Raw genomic sequence first — 20,953 nt, forward strand, 5'->3', positions numbered from 1 at the left:
TGCCTTAGGCGCGGCACATCGCAGCCATCCACATGTTTTTCCCCTTGCGCCGCCGTAGAAAAAAACGCTTTGTATGGTTTTTAAGAGCGAAGCTTTTCTTTGCCAACTTCGTGCGGTTTTGTGAGGTAGGCTGGGTTCTGGCTGTTCTCTTGCTAAATAAACCAACGAATCACAGCGGAGTACGCGCGCCGTGCGCGCCGCTGGGTTCCTTGCATTACGACGAGATGGCGCTCGCTTCCGCCGGAGATCACTAAAGTAACTACTTAAGAGGAACAAACGAAATCAGAAAAAAAAAGAATTTATGATAACTCAAAGGGAAGCTCATTACTTTTCGAAGTGAGATCCGGATACCTTAGAACACGCACCTATAAAGCGAGATATAAGAAGGAACAAGAAGCATTTGCTTGCTGCGCTAAAACTAGGGAAACGATGGAGCATGTTTTATTAGAATGTGAAGACGTCTGCCCAGCGGTCGATTTAGGCACCACTGGCCTACTTGAAGCCCTTGGGTTCAGCGAGGGCAGTGGAGAAGTGAACATGCCCGCAATAGGGAATAGTAAGAGGCGATTGGAGGATTGGTGGAAGAAGAGTAGGGAAACAACAACAAACGGCGACGTACAAAATCACAGTTCGCAATATGGGATAATAAAATTTGGTTGTGGGAGTTCATAGTGTTTTTCTTTCTTTGTTTCTTTTTTTTTTTTTTTGACCTAGGTAGGACATTAGGCAGTTTAATAACAAGGGCTTGGTGGCGCAACCCACCGCCCCGTTTCAAAGGGGACGCTCATAACATCCATCCGTCCATCCGATCAGCTAAGCAGTGACCGTCACCGCGCCGTTTCAAAGAGAATGCCAATAAATCATCATCATCAATATGGCGACGGTGCTGACTGTGCGGGGGAAGCAACAAAAAGAAACAGAAAGCTTGTCTTCGAGCATCCGCAGCTGCACGGTAATGAAGAAGTAGACGCGTCTTGCGGACAGAATGGATTCGAATTGTGCTACGTACGTATGCGCAGGCTACCTCTGAAATAGTGATGCGTTCAAGGCGTCCGTCGTATTGGCTACTAATCCGTAACCCCGCTTAACAAAGGGCTCGGTATAATTTGTGCGCGCCCGAACGTGTGCATGTGTGCGTGCGTGCGTGTACTCGTGTTTCGACTCTTTGTGTGTTCACAAAATGCTTCGCTGTACATGGATTCCAACTGGTTGGACATGCCGTAATATATTTCTTATTTTTTCCTGCTAGTTCGAGGGTGAGAACAACGCTACCTTGTCCACGATTCATCGAAGCGATCCATGTGTCCTCTTCTGTCCTTGTGTTCCCATTTCCGTTTCCATGTTCCAGTTGCCATTTTCGAAAAAGTCTTTTATTCTAGTTATTTATTTTTTTCGCTAACACTTTGTTTGGAGCCGCATGTTCTTCCACGTATCTTTTACCTTTCCGACATTTTGTAAACGAACGTGTTCTGTAGTTCTGTTCTCTCCGACGAAGGCCGGGCCGCCGGCCTTGTCGTTAGTAAATAATATTTCTTGTGGTTAAACGTGTGAAAAATTGAGCTTCTCAAATGTCTTGAACATAAAATTGCATTAAATCTTGAGATGTTGTAATGTATTAAATTATATGTTATTACAATACAGAGAAAAGTGTCTTATACCAGTCAAAATAATGTTTGCCTCTTGACAGACAGCATGGAGTGCGTCAGTTTCATCACTATTTACAGTACTAAATGTACGTATATAAAAGAAATACTGCGTATTTCTTAACAGTCCTGCATGTCGTGCTTTCTCGCTCGCTTGAGGAAAGTCTTGACAGCATAAACGGTAAATGTTCTTTGCTATGGCAGGGACTCTCTGAATGACGTCGAGTTTATTACCAAGGACTTTCCCGCTATGAGAGCGACCACAGCATGTGGGTATTTTTCGTAGCATTTGCGTGTATCACGAAGACATCATGTCACTCGCTTGGTAATGAGGTCGCACCATCATATGCTGCAAACACGCACATTTTGGAGCCCGGGCATCTTATAGCTTCTATGGCGACATTTGCTATCGAAAAAGGAACATTCATATCGAAGAATAATTATCCAAATCGGCAAGACTACATTTCTAGCGCCACTTAAATCCACATTTAGTTCCGATAAGTCGGTTACATTCAAATACCTATGAACAGCCGTTTTGAAACTTTTTCCCTGCGTCCTCGTTTCTCATTGAAGAATCAAACCAAAAGTCCACATTCAAGCTCTCTCATGCAACAGCATCAATTGTAGCAAAACGTTTCTCTCTCTTTAACGGCCTTACGATCCATAAATTTCGAAGAAGAAGGATAAATCGGGTTGTATCCTTTCTTACTCCGGCAGCGTTACCATCTCTTGATATTTCTAACAGCAGGGGACAGCAGGGTACATATGTAGGAACATGGTTCTGGCACACGACACTCTGAAGGAACTCACAACAGGAAGCAAAGAATACCGCGCAGTAATGTCCCACTGGATGCCCGTCTGAAATATTGCTGGGAATGTTGAACTTGATGAGGCAGCACAGCAAGTATAGGTGAACAGTCGAAGAGAAAAACATACCATCCGGACTTCTGCCATAGCACAAGGGCTGTCGATAGTTAGAGCTTTATTAAAGTTTTTAAAAACTTCAAGTAAATTGTAAGTTCACCCTTGTCTGAGTTGGTATGCCGTGCACAATCGATATTACCTGATCTAAAACATCAAGACGGTAAGTTGATCCAGTTGGTTAGGATTCATTGTGAGGTTTGTAACGACGCAAAACAAGACAGGGACGAAAGGAAGCTAAAAAATACGACCATTCCACTAGGTGAAAATAGAATGGCAGCTAACGCTGACGACAGTCAAAGCTCTCAAACGAAAAGCAAAGTGCTTTCACTACCATTCCATCTTCACAGAGTGGAATGGTTGTCAATTTTTGCGTTGCGAGTCTGGCGTCGTTGCTCGTTCGTTGGTGCCCGGGCTCGCGATTATCCTTTTTGTTCAACATCGCGGCAACGTTCTTCGTTGGTGGTGGTTTCGCGCCAGCGCCGTTTACATTCTCATTGCTGTTCCCTCCGGCGCTCCTCGTACGCATGTTGTTCTTCGGGTCTACGAGCTATACGTGTCCGCCCCATCGATAACGCAGCTGTTTTTAGTGCCGACACCTCTCCTGTTTATATATTGCAATAACCTTGACGTCACGCTATTGTTCACGGCGAGCGTCCTAATCTGTTCTGCATTTTGACAACTGCGCCGCCGCAATGAACACATATGGATTTGGTAGAAATCGCTGAGTCGGTTTCTGTTGCCTAACGCCGAAAAAACTACACAAGGTTATAGTCATATACAGCTTTCGCTCTAAAACAACATGGCACCGTGTTGTCGTTTTTACCTTCCCTCCGTGCCTTGCTTTACGATGTTACGAACTTTACGATGGATATTAAACAGTTCACCGTTTTTGAGCTCCGATCACATGTTCGCAAAACAAGTCTCTGCGTAACATTTGCAAAGCGATTTATCCGCAATGTACTTGTAGCCACGTGGGAAAGGATGTTTTACTTTTCTATATTAGAATGGTCACGACAGTCTAAATATTAGGATCGTTTTGATACGTCATCAAATGGCAATAGACCACGCGTCTGTGATGCTCAAAAAATCTCTGGTTCATGCTAGCCGCCTTGCAAAGGCGTACGCTTTAAACATTTCTGAAATCGAGCCTTGGTAATGCCCTTAGTATTTATTAATCAGTGAAGCTTCAGCTGCTGTAAACTGAATTCAAGTGCCTTCCTCTTATGTGATTTTGCACTTTAACATTTACCCTAAGGATATATGGCTGTTTTTCGACGTGGACTGTCTTCAATTGACAGCGTCATTGACCTCCGTGCCGCAACAAAAAGCTATGAAGCGGCTCTCTGTGGCACTCTTCTTAGATGTAAAAGGTGCCTACGACAACGTAACCCATGAAGTCTCTCCAGAACTTGGAGGGCACATCTTTAGGTGGCTTGGCAGCTATCTGACACGGAGATCAGTGTTTTTCCTTACAGAGGGCGGGCCGACAAGTAGATATATCTCGACTCGTGGTGCCCCACAAGGTGGAGTGTTGAGTCCCATTCTTTTTTAATATCGTTCTTGTGGGGCTTGCCGAAACGCTGCCACAGACTGCTAATGTCTCGCTCTACGCTGACGATATTTGCAGCTGGGCGACCGGCGTGACAAGGCCACAAGTGCGAGCCAGAATACAGAAAGCGACAACGCGGACAGCGGCATACCTTCGCCGACAAGGTCTGATGATTTCTACAGAAAAATTTGCACTAGTGAACTAACCGGTGTATCTCGAGCGCCAGTCCATCGTGCACAAGAAAGCTCACAGTTTCTAGGGCATTATTGTGGATCGTTACCTCACCTGGAGTCCGCATGTCTCATACATGAAGAAAAAACTAATTTGTATTGCGAATGTGTTCAAATTCGTAGCTGGAAAATCACGGGGACCGTCCGCACGCTCCGTGCTGCATCTATACACGGCACTTTTTCTCGGATTTTTGCGATACAGTCTTTCTGTTTTGTCCAACACATGCAAGGCTAATCCACTTGCACTACAGAGCGTAGAAGCCCAAGCACTTCGGACCCGCCTTGGCCTCCCGAGGTGTTCTTCGAGAGCTGCAACGATTGTCATTGCCCAGGAGCACCCGACCACCACTCATATCACCGGCTACCATCCCACCATTTAGCCGATTCGCCAGCGCGACGACCACAGGCTACATACGGTCTGTGCTACTGTGACGAAACACCATGACTCGATACCACCTGGCTTCAAGCTTGCGAAACGCCCAACATCGGCATTGTAGTGTCGAGAAAGGCCACGAAAAGCCTACCTGGAGTATTACATTGTAACCCCTATCACTACTAACAATCGTTGACCTTTAGAAGACGCTGTAACTAAGGCTCTGGCGCGACCTGAGACTAAAAGCATGAGAGCCAAATTGAAGGTCTTGGAAGCCAGAAAAAGGCAACTGGCTTATTTACTATAGGTTATATCGACCAGGACATCAAGACTCGATGAAAAAGAGCCAACAACAAAATCGCCATACCATCAAGACACTCAATGGGAGAATAAAAGAGAAAATAAGCGATTAGGCAAAAAATAACCTATGGGCCCATCCACGAATGTGGGCACGGGGCGTGGTAGCGTGTAGGGCGCAGCGTCCGTGATGGCCGCAATCACGAAGGAATCTAAGTGAGGAAAACTTTGCCCGTTTTTACTTGTTTACAGTATGGACTTTCCTTGATTACAGCGCTGAAGTTCCAAGTCCTTCGGCAGAGCAGAATCTTAGCAGAGTTCGCTGACAACAGAAGAGAAGACTGGACTTGCATGACAGCATGCTCCGTCCTCAGCCAACCAGCCTTTTTGCTCTTTTCATCATTACATATGGTGAGTGTAGTTCAGGCTTTTATGATATTACCGCTCATTTGCTCTCTACATCGAAGCTGGTAAAGAAAGGTTAGCACCTCTTCTGAAGATTCAAAATGAAAAGATAGCTTTATTACATAAGGTAGTCCGATTAAGGGTGTTTTTCTTCGGGTCCTAACTTAGGTTTGATGAAACAGGCAATCCCAATCGTGTCATTCTTTTTAAAGAGAAACATTTCTTTTTTACTCGGCCGCCAACGAAGTAACGTCGGTCGGGGCATCACTGGGTGGGCGTAGCGCATGATAGAACAAGACATGTCTGCTTAATAACGCAGAGTTGACAAAAGAAATTGTTCCAATGAGAGCACAAGTTCTGTGCTTTGTTGCGCGTAACAAGAAAATATTGAATGACGACATGAAACCTGTTCATACAGTCATTGCTTATAAACTGCCCCTCGGCACTTTAAACTCTGGGACCTACTCCTGTACTAATATTTACCATATACTCTCCTGTATCCAAATATTTTTCAATAGAACCTTTAAACCTTTAAATCACAGAGACGTCTTAATATAATCCATAATGATACTCAACGACTTATTTGGTTTTCTTACATTTATGTTCCAGAGGCATATATATATATATATATATATATATATATATATATATATACGAAGGACAAGAACTGCGAGAGACGACATACACTGCGCAGTGTATGTCGTCTCTCGCAGTTCTTGTCCTTCGCGCTGTACGTCGTGTTTTATCATGAATTACCAACCAGCCCAAGCAACCACTCTAGTTTACTACAAGAATATTTTGGTTGTGCGATAGCCTCTTACCGTGTTCTCGGAGTTAACAGTCGTCCTGCCCTTGCTCTTCAAGTTTTCTAGGGCGTTGCTGCCAAGATGCCACCGCGGGTTTCTATGGAAACACTTATTGCACTCTCGTCGCCAAAAAAAAAAAAAAAACCGCAGCACCACTCATCATTGCACAGCTTTAACGCCTAAGAGTGAACAGCCTCGCATTTTCTTATTTTTAATCTTCATCGTAACTTCGGCATATCACGTGACGCTGAGCAACTAAAACGTAACATGTCGCGCAGCCCTGGGCCAAGAGCTTCCTTTCAAGCCTGGCTGCACGAAAGAACAGCTGAATGACTGCGGCTCGGATTTCCTCATCTACAGCAACGTCACGCGGCTCCCCGAGAGTGGACAAGAATTCCTCAACAATTGCGAGTATGAACCCTAAGCGCATAAATATTCTTTCTTTTTTCTACTGTTTGCTATTTCTTGTAAATGTTGTTTTGGCGTGGTTCCCAGCCTGTACTGTAGAAAAACCACGCTCCATTACTTAGTGCCAAAATACAGCGATGGATAGAGGACGTAGCCGATAGCTGCAGATACAACACTCGCACTCCAATATACAACGCGGAACGAAAACAGGTGAATGAAACTTTCATAGTAACGTCAGTATACCTACTTGATTTGAATGCGAAAAAATTATGACTTTTCTAATTATTCGGTTGCGTCCATGATACGTGAATTCATACATTGTCACGTGTATTTTATAACTCTACCTTAATCCACATTTATCCACCTTCCACAAATTTTTACCAACCTTACGCCACCCTAATCCAATTTAATCCACTTTGCACTAACTTGTACCAGGCATAATCCACCTTAATTACAATTGCTCTCATTTGTCCCACCCTAATCCAACCTAAGCCACTCTAACGTCGCAGCCAGATGGCTGCGACGTGACGTGCGCAATGATGCAGGCACTAGGCACACCTTTAGTCAGCCAGAACCGTGGAGCCGCCGTTGCGTAGGAAAAGCGTGCTCGTCTGGCTACCCGGAGGCCAGCGTTCAATTCTCACCGAGACCCAATTGTAGCGAATTTTTTGCTCAGATACATTAATTTACTTTGTTTACAGGAGTCTCCATACATCTCCATGAGAAACTTCACGTCAATCCGGGCATTTTTTTTACGTGGTTTTACTGTTTTGGCCGTCGGCTATATTTTTCCAACCATCGCTCGATCCCGCTGAATTTTCAGCCTCATGGCACTTATAATGCTTTCGCAGTAAGATGCAGCTCAGCCCATATATCATCCTGCACAGAGCGGGATGGCTCCTACCGTCCACGATATGCCACGTTGCGTACAGATGGCGCGGTGGTAGTGAATTTCACCGCGCTCGTGAGAAGGCAACGAACCTGTGCAAAAGACTTGCAACGTACGGTCGCCAGCTGCCGAGCCTTACACTTACAGGACGCGCAAACAGCTAGGTGTCAATGAGTAGCAATTAAAAGGTGAATATAGGTTGCTTATCCACAGAATAGATAAACATATTAAACAGCACACAAGAAAAGCCAACGAAATGCTCTCAGATGTAACAGTTTATCCACTTAAATATTCTGGTTCCGGCTAAATGGTTGAAAATAAAGTAAAATATTGTAAAGAAAGCTTCTCTTCTTGAACGCAGGCACGCATACCGTCCTATCCAGCTGGCTTAGATGGGCGTGCATCTCGTTTAGTCTCATCTTTGGCTGTTTATTTATAGCTTAAGCACCCCCCACTGATGTACACAGTCTTTCCTTCCCTATTTCAGAAATACGACGCAGCAGACAGTTCAATACACGAAGCAGACGCGGAGTTAATGGTTATCAAAGACCGACTGTGATCCCATTCACGTTGCTTGTCCAATTAGCCGCAGACATCAATCAGTCAATCAGTCAATCAATCAATCAATCAATCAATCAATCAATCAATCAATCAATCAATCAATCAATCAATCAATCAATCAATCAATCAAAAAGTGAGCTTTATTTAAACAATTCGCCATCACGCAATCGACAACGGGCAGAATATCATCTACCAGTGGATATCGGGTCACTGCGGAATTTCGGGAAATCACCGTGCAGGTATGAAGTTTAACTTCATTTCTCGACAACGATAATAAATAGTGTTTAAGAGCCCCTTTAAATAAGCCTGCAAGAGGAGTCCTGCTGCAGCACACGCTTCCATACAAAACACGGTTTTTGCAGCTGCAATACGTGGTCTCGCCGTATTGATCCAATGCTAAACGCATTACCGCCGGCAGTCATCGTAAGGTGGGCTCTTCCGGACTTGTTTCTTAATTTAGTTGTCCATTTACAGATACCACAATCACATTGGACCAAGCAGGTGGGATTTAGTAGATAATCATTACTAAGTTAGAAGCACGTGTTATGCAAAGTGCAATTTAACTTGAAAGTACGCATCATAAGTAATAATGAAATATGTTGAAAACATGATGCAGCAAAACAGAACAAGCACAAGTATTTCTTAACAAGTATTTCAGTAGAGGGAGACATAGTGATACAAGCACTAGTTACATGCTGATGTCAGCCTGGGCTGATCGCCTCACATGCTGTTCAAGGTGCTGGGTGACGACTATGATGTACACAGTGATGACATATAGGCACATATAACCCCATATACAGCCGCACGCAAGCTTATATTCACTATAGAGATATTTAGAAAGTCTCCTTAAGGCTTCGGGCCCACAAGGGCGTCAGCATTGCTTTCGTGGAGCGTAACGCGCCGGTGTTGTTTGGCACTGTCGGAGAATGCGCTGCAATTCCAAGTTCGAGTCCCGTTGCAAGTGTGGTGCCGCCTTCAAAAATTCTGTGACAAGTAGCGGCAGCAGTCACACAGAACATGTTGCAAACATCCACGTGCTTTACAGTCAGACGTCACATTGGTCATTCCACCACTTGAATCTTGGACTTGCACTAGTTAGTGTAGGCCAAGTTGGGTCTGATGCAATGAATGCATGTTTGCATGGACTTGCATATGAGGCCTCGCGGCATATAAACGTCACAAAAATGGATCGATCTTATAAAGGGCGTCTGTACTGATGGCTGGTATCTGTCCACAGGGATCGCTGTAAACATCAGACGTGCGCAGATACCAGCATCACCGCGTATTTTCTGGTGGAAGGTATCTAGATCATTTCTTTCGAAGCGTCGTGTGCAGATTTTGCAGCGCAGTGAGCCTGCAGGTTCTCACTACGACACAACGACGTGGCATAGTTCGCCGACATTGATGCATAGGCGTCTGACATCCATGACGAGTTGTTCCTGCATGCGCAGTGATTCCAGGGACTGCAAGACCGCTCTTCGATCGGTGAAGATGACCCAAAACTCAACTCTCTCGTCTATGATGTCAACAAAACTTATACCCATGGTGTAGCTAGTTCGGTGGCTGCAGCTGAAGTGCGGTCGGCGACTGAAAGCAGCAGAGATCGCAACGCTCGCACACGGAATCTACACACCAATGGCAGATGGTGTAGGCGTCACGGAGCCTTCAGCTTAAATATTACGGCAAGCCGTGCAGGTGACAATGTGCTCTAGAGCAAAATACGTCAGCGCTGTCACGGCAGTACCTCTCTTGTTCTTGAACACAGGCACTGCCGCGACAGTTCACCGCGACGGAAAAGTATCCCAGTAGGTACGAACTTGTGTTAGGTTAAACGGCAAGCTGAGGAACCACAAAGACGATGAAAACAGAAAGATGTGTGCTAGCACAAAATACCACTACATGCAGTAGCAGCAGCACTAAGATGTAACGAGAAAGCATGTCGCGTTGGATGGCCCGATAAATACTTCTACTCTCGTATTATATGTCATAAAGCTTGTTTATACCATACTTTGAAGCTCATTTTCATAATTTGACTAGGACTGTGCCCTTTTGTGGTAAACATATATCAATAGACCGCAAGTGTTCCTTTCTCTAACAATGCAAAAATAAGAAAACTCCATTCGTCCATTGCCCAAGCACTGCCGTGAAATGAAGCATCATGAAATTTTTTTTACGTACAGCTGCAGCGTCTTTGACGCCGTCTGTATCGCTACACTTAACGCACGTTTCCAACTTCTCGATGTGCGTAAGAATCGATCAGTAGGTCTTCTTTTCCATCGTTGCAGGTACCTGTCTAATCAGCTGTCATGTGCCCTAAAATTCTCGAAAGACTGCCTGGAGGGCCTTCCAAGAGTGGCTGCCCTGCTAAGCTTGACAGGTATGGAAGAACAATACGAAGCCGTCTGCACTGAAGGTACCGAGCACAACGAACGTGAGTGATCCTCCAACGGCAATTCTGTGCAGCATCCAGCACTGCCTTCTTTTTTTCGCATTCTAGCTTTTCAAAGCAAAGCTTTCTATATGAAAATGGTTTGCGGTAATGTCTGTCACCTCGAGAAGCATCTTCGAGAAATTTCGGCTCGTCTTTGTTTCTTTATTCTGGTCCTTAAAACGTGCCGATAACTTATGATTGCATTTTACTGGGCCGAAAACAAGGCACATGTCAATGCTTGTAAACTGCAGTTGCAAGTCTTTTCTGCCCAGCTGAAAGATTGGAATACGCTGTAGTGCTTGATTTTGCTGAAAATTATTGCTAAAGGTAACTCGGACGCTAGTGTTTGAAGGAGCTGGGGGCATGGCGGTACGGGCAGCATGGAAATTATTGTTAGTCCACGGGTTTCACCTAAGCTACATCCTTATGACTCGCAGTGGCTTTTTTTGTAATCTGATCAGTTTCAAACAAATATTGTGTTGTAAGTGGCACCCTCCTCAGTTATTATGCACGTGCGCAGGGTATAACTGCCTTAGTCGTTTACAAAAATAACACTGCTCTAAATGTTGGGCCACTTGAGGCAGATAACGCTTAATAAACAAAGCCTTAATAATATCTAAGGTCACGAGCGTGAAAATAAGGGTGGAACGTGTAGTAACCATCATTCCGATGAAAACGGAACAATCGCTTCGTCTGAGTTCCATCTCGTAATTCCACAATAAACTGGGGTTTTCATATAAAATCAGTCCAGTGGTTTGTTCACATTGCTCTTAATTCCATAAAGAAAGACGTGCATTATGGTGAGTTGTTTATTAATAAAAATACTCAATGTATCGTGGAGTTACGGTGAAATATTTTGAGGTCACATTCGACTGTGACATGCGTTGACAAAGGAAAACATATTAAAAGGATATTCTTCAAATTTGAGAACAGCTCTTACATTGATATGAAGGCGCGTGAATTCTTTGGTGTACCGACTTTGCGGACTCGCTACTTCACATTTATGCAATGTAGCTTCAAAAATAAAACATCGACTCTTGGGGCAACACAGAAATAACATATTTATTAACAATAATTTGTTTACAGAAGCCTGAGTTCAGAATTCCCACCACTTCTATGACTACTGAGAGCAGCCGACTCATATTTAGGTATATATAATCGCGTGCTTTCGTCGGATTCAATTCGCACCTTAAAGGCCAATCAACTGATACAGCGAATAGTGATGTATAATGATCCGCTACAAATCAATATCTTTACACTGCGAGCACGTAGCACAACAAATGCATGTATAACGTTTGTTTCAATTTGTCCTGCATCACAAATAAAATACCGCAGAAGTTTGGTAAAACTTACTGACACTTTTATCTTGAATTGTGTATCCCCCCACTTCTCTAAAACTTAAAAGAAATTTCCGTGGGGATCTAAAAGGGGGGGGGGGGGAATAGACAGAAGATTGGTCTTTTGTGCTGAGGGACCCAAGTTCAAAACCCGCCGTTAATGGCACGTAGACTCGAAACAAGGCGAAAGAGGAACCTGTCTATCCCAGTGTGCATATTATCAGGCAAAGAGTGCTTCATATCGAAAATAGGCAGGTTTCGGAGATTCCTATTGAACTGCTCTCCTTTGCGGCAGCATAGCTGGCACTGTGCTTTTATAAATCACGAATTGTTTGCGATGGGCGGCACAGCACTCCACTTGCAATTCTGACGCGTAAACTCCATCTCTTCACAAAGTCACATGTACCTCCCATATTGTAAAGAAGTCGTAAGAAACTACTTCGAATTGGAGTTCAATCGTATTTTGCAGCCTGTCTATGGACGCATTCGAGGGAGAGGTGTACTAATACTTGCTTCTCTCGCGTAAATGGATGTTGTCGTTGCCGATTCACGAGGCCATTTCTGTCAGCATACAACCAATCTAGAGCATGGCAATACCTGTATTTCTTGTGGCGTCGTCTGCTGCCATGGCGCCAGGGAAGCCTTCTGCAGCTTCCTCTCGGCACGGCACCGTCACTGACAATTCCAGCAGTACAGTAAGTTCGGGAACTCGGCCTGAACTTTACCTGCACTTTTCAAAATGAACGGCGCCATGCAGAGGGTCTCGCGCTTGTGCCGCCTAAACAAACTGCGAAGTGCAGCGCTGCTTGAGCTAGTTCACGAAGCGTCGGCAAATCGAACGTACCTTTACATGCGCGTTACCACGGTAGGAGCAGAACGTGAAAACTTGCTTGCACATACTTGGAAACAACTTTAAATTACGCACATAATGTGTGCTTTTGCAGCGCATCTCAACGAAACATTTTAATCAATGTCTCGGGCTTCGCTTAACGTTGACTAAAAAAGAAAAGTGCGTTTGATCTGCAGTAATTTTTTTTCTGCGCTCTATGGCAAGGGAGAAGCTGAGAGTGAAAATTCCTGACGATGGCCGTTATAGTTGCCGCACCAGAAGGAACTGTCGGATGGACAGACACAAAAAGCAACACTTTAGTGGTTTGAATCGATATCCCTGTAAAATAAGATATTTGTATTTGCAACAGTCTTAAAGTCTTCGTGCGCAGCTTTATTATGTATTCATGTTATAGCTGCACAGCACGAATAAACACATGTACACTAGGTGAAGAACGTACAGCACGAGCGCTGCCTTCAAAATGAAATTTATTACACGACAGAGTGGGAAAAGAACGCAAGAGTAACGAAACGTGTGAGTGCACATCTGTGCACTTTGCACAGTACGCACACAGCTAGCGCTGGCACTGTTTTTCTTCATTATTTTTTCACTCGTCCTTTTTTACCTTAGCCTCTCCACATTGGCCGCTTCTGCACTTTATCGCACTTGGGTCTCTCGCAGTGTACACCAAAGGCATCGGATGCATGAATGAAGCTGGCGACCAGTTGCACCGCTGCATGGTCACCATGCGCGACGACATGGAGACCGGTCTGGTGGCTGCGCCACGAAAGCAGATCATTCATTACTCCTGTTGGTGAGTGCAGCATTTCTACTGGCGCAACTGTGGTTGACTCAGCCACAGAAGATGGGACGTCATGATATTTCAAGCGAGCAACATCCGCGACAAATATCTTGGAGTTAGTACACACAATGTCTAGAGCACAGCTCTGGCATTTGTACTGATAGATTAGCGATATATTGCAAGAAATCTAGTTTTACCTACATTTTTAAGAAATCGATGTGTTATTCATTGAAGCACAAAAGTAAAACCAATCTAGCTTTAGCTAGATTTCCAAGAAACCGATGTGTTATTCATTGAAGCACAAAAGTAAAAAAGTAAATTAATTGAGTGATAAAGTTAATTATCGTAACTGCATTCATTGTTAAATTGAACATTTTGATTTCACCTAGAGGTAATGGCTGCCTCATCGAGTAATTTAGATCAAGGGTTAGAATTGTGCTATCTTCAATGGGCAATCTTTGAAAAGTTTCGTGCAGCTAAAAAAAAAACGCCCTGTATGCGACTGGGCTCCCCGATGTCATTGCGATTTGAGTCTAAGTTTGCCTACTAAAGTGTCAAATTCATTATTCGCAAATCTAACACCTTTAGTAGTGCTTAAGCTTCACTGCCTGTGTACAACGGTAGACTATCTAGCACATACACGTAGGCTTGTCTTAAGCACATCTCTTGTATGTAGTATTTGTTACTGCGGACTTCCCGGTGTGGTGGGGCCAGTCGAGCGCGCTACCACAGTTTTTTTTTCTCACTGCCCTTAATTGTGCAGAATTCGCAACAATCAGATTGATTGATTGATTGATTGATTGATTGATTGATTGATTGATTGATTGATTGATTGATTGATTGATTGATTGATTGATTGATTGATTGATTGATTGATCTTGTTAAAGTATCTATAAACGCTGTAATGTCCGTTTCGAACATAGGGCCTCTCATATGACTGTTCGCCCTTGCAGTGCGTTCCACAAGACCCAGGACTGCTTCGACGATGCCCTGGCTCAGTGTCCCAACACTGCCGCAAAGGAATTCATGGACGACGTCATGGAAAAGGTCTTCGGGGAAGTCTTGGGACTCGTGTGTGGCCAGTACTCGAGGGGCTCGACAGCCTGCAAGGAGCTGCCAGTATTGACGCCACCAGATTCCGAAAACTTTGGCAACATGGACCTCTTCGAGCTAGCCATACAAAACGCGGCCATCCTAGGCTCAAGGGGCAGTTCGTAGTCGTGGCTTGAAATAAAGCTTTCAGCGCAATAGGATGCTTCTTCGTTTTTCCACGTCCACGTAGCCTGTGTAAGACGCCCTAATTGTAACGAATACCGTTTGACCGGAAAGCTTGTAATTTCAGCCGACAGTGTCTATAGCTACGGGTCCGAACAACGTCTCCAATAGAAGACAGAGTCGTGAGTGTCTTCACTCAGAACGCCACACTGAGACAAATTCAGAGAAAAGTGGGATGGGAGGGGGTACTTAAACAAGCCCAGGCGCAGACTGCTTCTGATTTGAGCACGATAGATTGTATCCCTGTTCGATGCAGCTACGTTATGTGTAAGTGGGTCTGTCCTCGAGCTCCTCCGCAATTGACATGTGCTGCAATCTATGACTTGTGTTGCAATCAATAGACACCCATCTGCCACCATTTTAAGAAATGTTGCAACCCCCTGGCCGGAAATGCGCAGCAAGGACACCTGCGAGAACCAGCTGCTGCACGAAGTGGTGGTTTTCGCGTATTTCTTTCTATTTTATAATAATACAGGAGTGGATCACGACACCAGCGTGCAAAAAATTTGTCAGCTACGTTTGCCGCGAATGCCCTTTTGTTGTTGCACCAAATTTTACAAGCGAATGTTGACAACAAAATCGTTACAAATGCGAAATTCAGTTTACACCACAAAACCAAAACAGAACTAAAATTTCTTCATCTTTATTTCAGAATATGCGGAGTACATATGCCTACTAAACAAACAGCGAAATGTTATTAAATTAGAAGGCATTTAGTATAATAGTTATGTATTTACTAAACCACTGGCTGAGCTAGTCCAAACTGAAACTTCGCAACAGCTTGTCAGAAACGTTACTATGTACTTCTATTTGAGTTTCGCGCGCTAAAATCGGCCTCCGTTTTGAGGCACCAAACTCAATGCATCAAACCTATACGTTCGGCATTGCGGTGTTCAAGAAAGCGGTGCTGTTTCTTTGACCATTTACCCATGTTATTAAAGCATACGCTTTTTGATTTTACAGGGCGTGATTTGTTAAAAAAAAGAGTTTGGCAAACGTTTCTGTACAGTAATTGCGACACGGCAAAAGAATGCGCCACCGCACATCTTGCCAGTTGGCGTCCCATGAAACTGCCCAGACTGCAGGCAGTACAGCCGTGTGACAAGCATTTCGCACGGTCGCAGTATGGAAGGAGGAAGAACGCGAATGTTTTGGCGCTTGACCAATCCAAATAGAGGGATGACCGTAGGCGATCAGTAGTTGAGATAGGAACTGGCGGGCATAGCTATAGCGGGTGTTGGCTACGCGTGCCTGGTCAACACGCACGTGGCCCTGAGAATGGAATCCGCAGTAAATGAGGTTCTAGCCCGCTTATTTATATGGCGTCCACGTCGGTCCGCGCGCATGTGATCGCTACCGCATTTATAGCTACACAGATCGCAAAGCTTTGCGTTCCTGCCCGGCGACTATCAACTCTCCTCCTCGACCGTAAATGTAGTGTGGACAGGCATTTGAGGGGTTTTTTCCTGTGCGTCGCTTGTTTTGTTTTGTTCTTACTTACAGCCTCCAAGTTTTCGAACAAGTGCGAGGCTGACCCCTTTGCACGTATGCTACGTTCTTGTGTCGCCAGAGTTTTACGACGCCGAAAACTGGTCAGCCACAGCTTCGTAAGCAAGAAGGCTCGGAAAACCGATTTTTGTGAACACTGCGAAAAAGGAAGTACTAAGCATACACTATAGATGGCGTGTAGGTGACCGTGTTAAATAATTCTTGATTGACGTTGCCATCGCACTATAAACGTGGCACAAAGAGAAGATGCATGCCTCGCGACCACTGGGCTGCAACAGATGTCGAGCACTTACGATCTTTGTACTTTGTCTCTGCGCACAGGTTATATTACGCTATTAACATTACAACAATCTTGCAGCCAAATAGCCCGTCGAACAGTATTTCTTAAGATTCTGTTAATGGAGTCCGTTTAATTTGTTTTACATGTGACTCCGAGTTTTTACTAGTCATTATCAAGTTGTGTACAACCGAACATACTGGCTGAACAGCGGTAAATACGTAAATACGCATTTTGAGCTGTTCAGCCAGCAAGTTCGGCTGAGTGCAGCTTTTTAACGGCCCTTCCCAACGCAACCTGCTACGTTTCGGCAGAAATGAACATGCATATCTTGTAATGTGACATGCGAAATTCACGAATCATTCAAACACTCAGGACTTTAGAAGCCTTTAGATATCTAGGAGCCATGAGGCTAGTTTATTTGGACATAACAAAACTAATACAAAAGCACCGTATGTGCATGGATGGCGATAACTGAACGGAAAAGATAAGCACATGAGACACTTTGGGAATCGATGTTAGGTGAAACATTTTGCAGTCATCTGTCGATCCAGCATCATTTGGGGTTCTACAAAACGGTACCAGATGGGCAAACAAGTTTGTGTCAGGTTAGACGCTGTGTCTGTGATGCGTGCAAGTGTGCGACGACAGCGCCAAGGCGACGACGTTAGTACGACGGTGACGGCATGACAATTGATTTACTGTACTCTGGCAAAGAAACCTTAAACCTTGTTCTGTTATGACTTACGCTGATACCGAAGGTAGTAAAATACAGGGGTAACTGACGGGCGCTCGCATTTATAAGTAAGCTGTTACTGTACGACGTGACACAAGTGTGATCAGTTTCAAGGCGCCGGCGGGGCTTAGACCGCGGGAATGGCAGGCACGGGTCTCTGATTACAAGGCAGGAGAGCGTTGGGCTTTTGTGCTTATAGGACCTTCATTTTTGATTGAACATACTCAAAACAAGGCGATACAGCAACCAACTACTAACTACCTCAAAGTGTATAGTATGAACGCCACAACAAATATATTCCTTTCTCATGCACTTCTGCAGCAGCCTTTGATCTGAAGAGATAGGAAAAGCACTTGCCTGAAACTTTGTAGCGCGACAGTCGGCTTAAATAAAATATGCCAGTGAATATAATTCACAAAGCATAAATTGAGCGTGACCTCCGGCTTAGCGGTTATCTCGCTTTTATTTCTTTAAAAAGTTATAGGAGTGGTTCGTCAAATGAAACAAGAAAAACTAAATGAGCGTTTCGCTAATCCTTTCAAAGCGTGAGAGAATGAACTGCACGTCGCGGCTTTGTAGGCGTGAACATTGTACTTAACGTCGGCAGATAAAGGCAAAAATATTTAACACTCGACTCGACTCTATCCTGTCCTCAAAAACGCGGGCGCTTGAAAAGCATGGCGCACCATTTGCCACTAGGAAGCACTCACAACATATCAAGCTTTTGTCGTTTCAAATGTTGTCAATATGGCCTACTTTTCTAAGGTTTTAAGAAATAGAAATATTTGTACAGAAATTGAGCACGGAGTTACACACAAAACATGCGGCAGTTTCTCGGAAGGACAACTTCGCACTGGAAGAGTAATATCCGTCCTTATATTGGCAATCGTACGCGGAACTAGTGGCTTTCCGGGCCATAGTCTACTTTAAATTGGGGTGCATGAGGGAGGGGAGGGGGTGCGGGGAGGAGGAGGACAAAGTTGAGTGACCTCCTGTATCCCCAGCGAAAATGGAGAATGATGCTGGCCACCCCGACAAAAAGAATCCTGGCATCGACCCTGTTGCGAGACGGTCTATTCACCATCTGAGTTGACCAGGAGGCTGGCAGATTGCTTGGCGAGCGTTACTTAATCGACAAGTCGAAGAAGTGCGGGGACAGTGAGTATGAAACATTTGTTCTGCGGAAACGCGCAAGGCGTATGACTTTAATGAAAGGGAAATACTGGCATCCCCTTGCCCAGTAGTTAGAAGCTACAAAGGAAACCGATACTGAGAATGCCGTATGGCTTTTCTTTGTAGATTCGTGCAACGGGTTTCCTAGGTAGCTTTTTGCTACTGTCCTGATTTCTTCCCGAGTGCCTATTTCCTGTTTTATCAATAGACTGATTTGCGCTCAAAAAAAGTTTTCGGAATTTTGCTTACAATTCGCAAGAAAGTTTACCCCTGGCTCCCTGCGATATTCTCACCATTTCTAAGCAGAATTGCATGTGTTGCCTCATGTCCGCTTCTTTAGTAGCGCGAAAGTTTTTCAGTTAGAAATACGCAATAAACGAATGCTAAAGGCACGGTTCTGTCATAGAGCTTCATAAGCTTACACTACCATCAAATTCACAAACGAATCCGCACAGCGACTACGCACGGATATGGCACCATGAGTTGCAACGAGTGAGAAGAATCTGGGAAGCCGAAGGACTCGCAACAATAAGATATACAGAATTAAGCCTAGAAAAGCACAGATGAAAGAAGCCGTCTCTTGCAGAACTACAATTATCGATGACGAATGAACTTGCAATAAGCTTTACATGTCTGATAAAGGAAAAGGCAAATGCAAGTAAAAGAATGGACAGCTTTCCGCCAGTGAGAGTCGAACCTATGAAATCAGCACAACGCGTGCGGTGCTCTGCCAGTTGAACTATGGCGACGGCAAGTGGGGCCTTTTCATCATTGAGCTCCCACCGGTGGTACAGTTTCTTGCAGTACTGTCTCGTTTTTTTTTTTTTTTCATTCATTAGGAATATCCCACTTGTTGCAAACTTGACCTTCAGCATAATTACCTCTACAGGTGAATTGAAAAAGAGGTGATCTATCGTTTGTTTTCCTGGCTTCATTGTCTGCTGGCTTCATATACTTGTAAGAAAGAACTACAGTCACAAGCAAATTAACGCCGGTATGGTGCAGCTTAGATCATACAATAACAATTCGACTTTATTTCGGTACAGCCTCACATCCCAGGATTCGGGGTCATACCATTGCACGAGCTTGGTGTGTTACCCAACAAAGACTACTAGGCATTTTTACATTGATTAATAGTAACAGATTGTCGCACAAACCCGTCGTCCTTAAGAAACACAAAAGCGCCTTCACCACTTTATGGACAATTTCCTTCTTTCCTTCCTTCCTCTATCTCCCTGTGATCTTTGCTTTCCCCTTTCCCATTCCCCCGGTGTAGGGTAGCCAACCGGACGTTATTCTGGTTAACCTCCCTGCCTTATACTTTTCTCTTTCCTCCTCCTTTACATTGACGTGATGTATGGTTTACTAATACTACGCTTAACTACGAAAAATCGCTCTTCTTGTTCGGAAATTTAATATATTGAGGCGCACCGTAATTCTTGTTAACTTTTAACCATCAAATAGTCGATGGTTTGTCTGCTGAGGGAGAGTGTGCCACACGCGCTTTGCAGTAAATACGCGTTGTTTACGATGCACTTGCTTAGTAATCAAGTAGTTTCGGTAATAGAAGGAACCGCCCACCGAAAATATCAATTTCCGTCCCACAAGCTGCTCAATTATAGACACCTACTTCTGCATCCCAGAGTCGTTAGAATGTTAGCGTTTAAATTCCTGTGGGCTCGATGGTATTACTGTTTTAGCAAACTTCTCTTTTGGCCGGGCTCCCAGCTTTCTTTTTGCTGCGCGCTCTGCAAGCATTAGCAAGCGCTCTTGTAGGGATGATTTTCTAATTACATAAAGAAATTCTTGCACGCTCATTACGGTTAACATTGCAAAAAAAAAATGAACAAGAACGCAAAACTTGAGTTTGTCGAGCGCAGTAGTAGGTTGCGTCCAAATCAACGCCCCATAGGGTGGCGTATTCTAAATTGAAAATGCAGATCTTAAAGGCTATGCTTTTGCTGCTTGAATTCGGCGAAATGGATTTCGGGAACAGAGAACACGTCATAGACACCGTGTTCTGGACACCACGCATTTACAAAAGAACCTAAGCTGAGCCAGCGCTCTCGAAGGCTGGCTCGGCACTCAGTGGCTGACGGCTCCACTGAGTGCTGCCGTCAGCTTCGAGTCCAAGGATGATGGTGATCACGTGAGCATTCCCGTTCAAACAGGATGATTGCGTGGGGCACCAAGCCCGTTATTTTCACTGCACTACTTATTCGTGAAATTTGCAGCCGTTATAGCTTGCTAACATTGATTCCTAATGTCTCGGTAGCGTAAGTAAATCAAGAAAAAACCTTCTGCTCATTTGTTGGGCTTCATCCAAAAAACACCACGGCTGTTACACGGGCGTTCTGTGATCACTCTGCAGCCACATTAAGCCAAATGCTTTATATGGGTACAGCTTTAGCTCCGCATTATATTTAGTAGCCCGAATCTTCAGAGCGAAGGGCTTTAATAATAAATAGCGAGAGAAATGGTACTGAGTAATGCGCTAAG

General features: G+C 44.4%; 1 protein-coding gene across 1 annotated transcript; it reads left to right on the forward strand.

Moving 5' to 3' along the window:
• The first annotated feature begins 5,316 nt into the window (after positions 1-5,316).
• Positions 5,317-14,732, forward strand: LOC126534595 (uncharacterized). The gene is made up of 5 exons (XM_050181866.2): positions 5,317-5,427; positions 6,506-6,638; positions 10,371-10,516; positions 13,364-13,496; positions 14,438-14,732. The coding sequence occupies exons 1-5, from the start codon at positions 5,376-5,378 to the stop codon at positions 14,700-14,702; spliced, it is 729 nt and encodes a 242-aa protein (XP_050037823.1). The 5' UTR covers positions 5,317-5,375; the 3' UTR covers positions 14,703-14,732.
• Positions 14,733-20,953: the final 6,221 nt, after the last annotated feature.

The sequence above is a fragment of the Dermacentor andersoni genome, chromosome 7 (assembly GCF_023375885.2).
Source record: "Dermacentor andersoni chromosome 7, qqDerAnde1_hic_scaffold, whole genome shotgun sequence".
NCBI lineage: Eukaryota > Metazoa > Arthropoda > Arachnida > Ixodida > Ixodidae > Dermacentor > Dermacentor andersoni.

What these genes read in the sequence shown, in the direction of transcription:
- LOC126534595 (XM_050181866.2), top strand. Translation starts at nt 5,376, where the DNA reads ATGCTCCGTCCTCAGCCAACCAGCCTTTTTGCTCTTTTCATCATTACA. An exon ending in GAATTCCTCAACAATTGCGA is followed by an intron (nt 6,639 to 10,370) that starts GTATGAACCCTA and finishes CCATCGTTGCAG; the next exon opens with GTACCTGTCTAATCAGCTGT. An exon ending in AGGTACCGAGCACAACGAAC is followed by an intron (nt 10,517 to 13,363) that starts GTGAGTGATCCT and finishes GGTCTCTCGCAG; the next exon opens with TGTACACCAAAGGCATCGGA.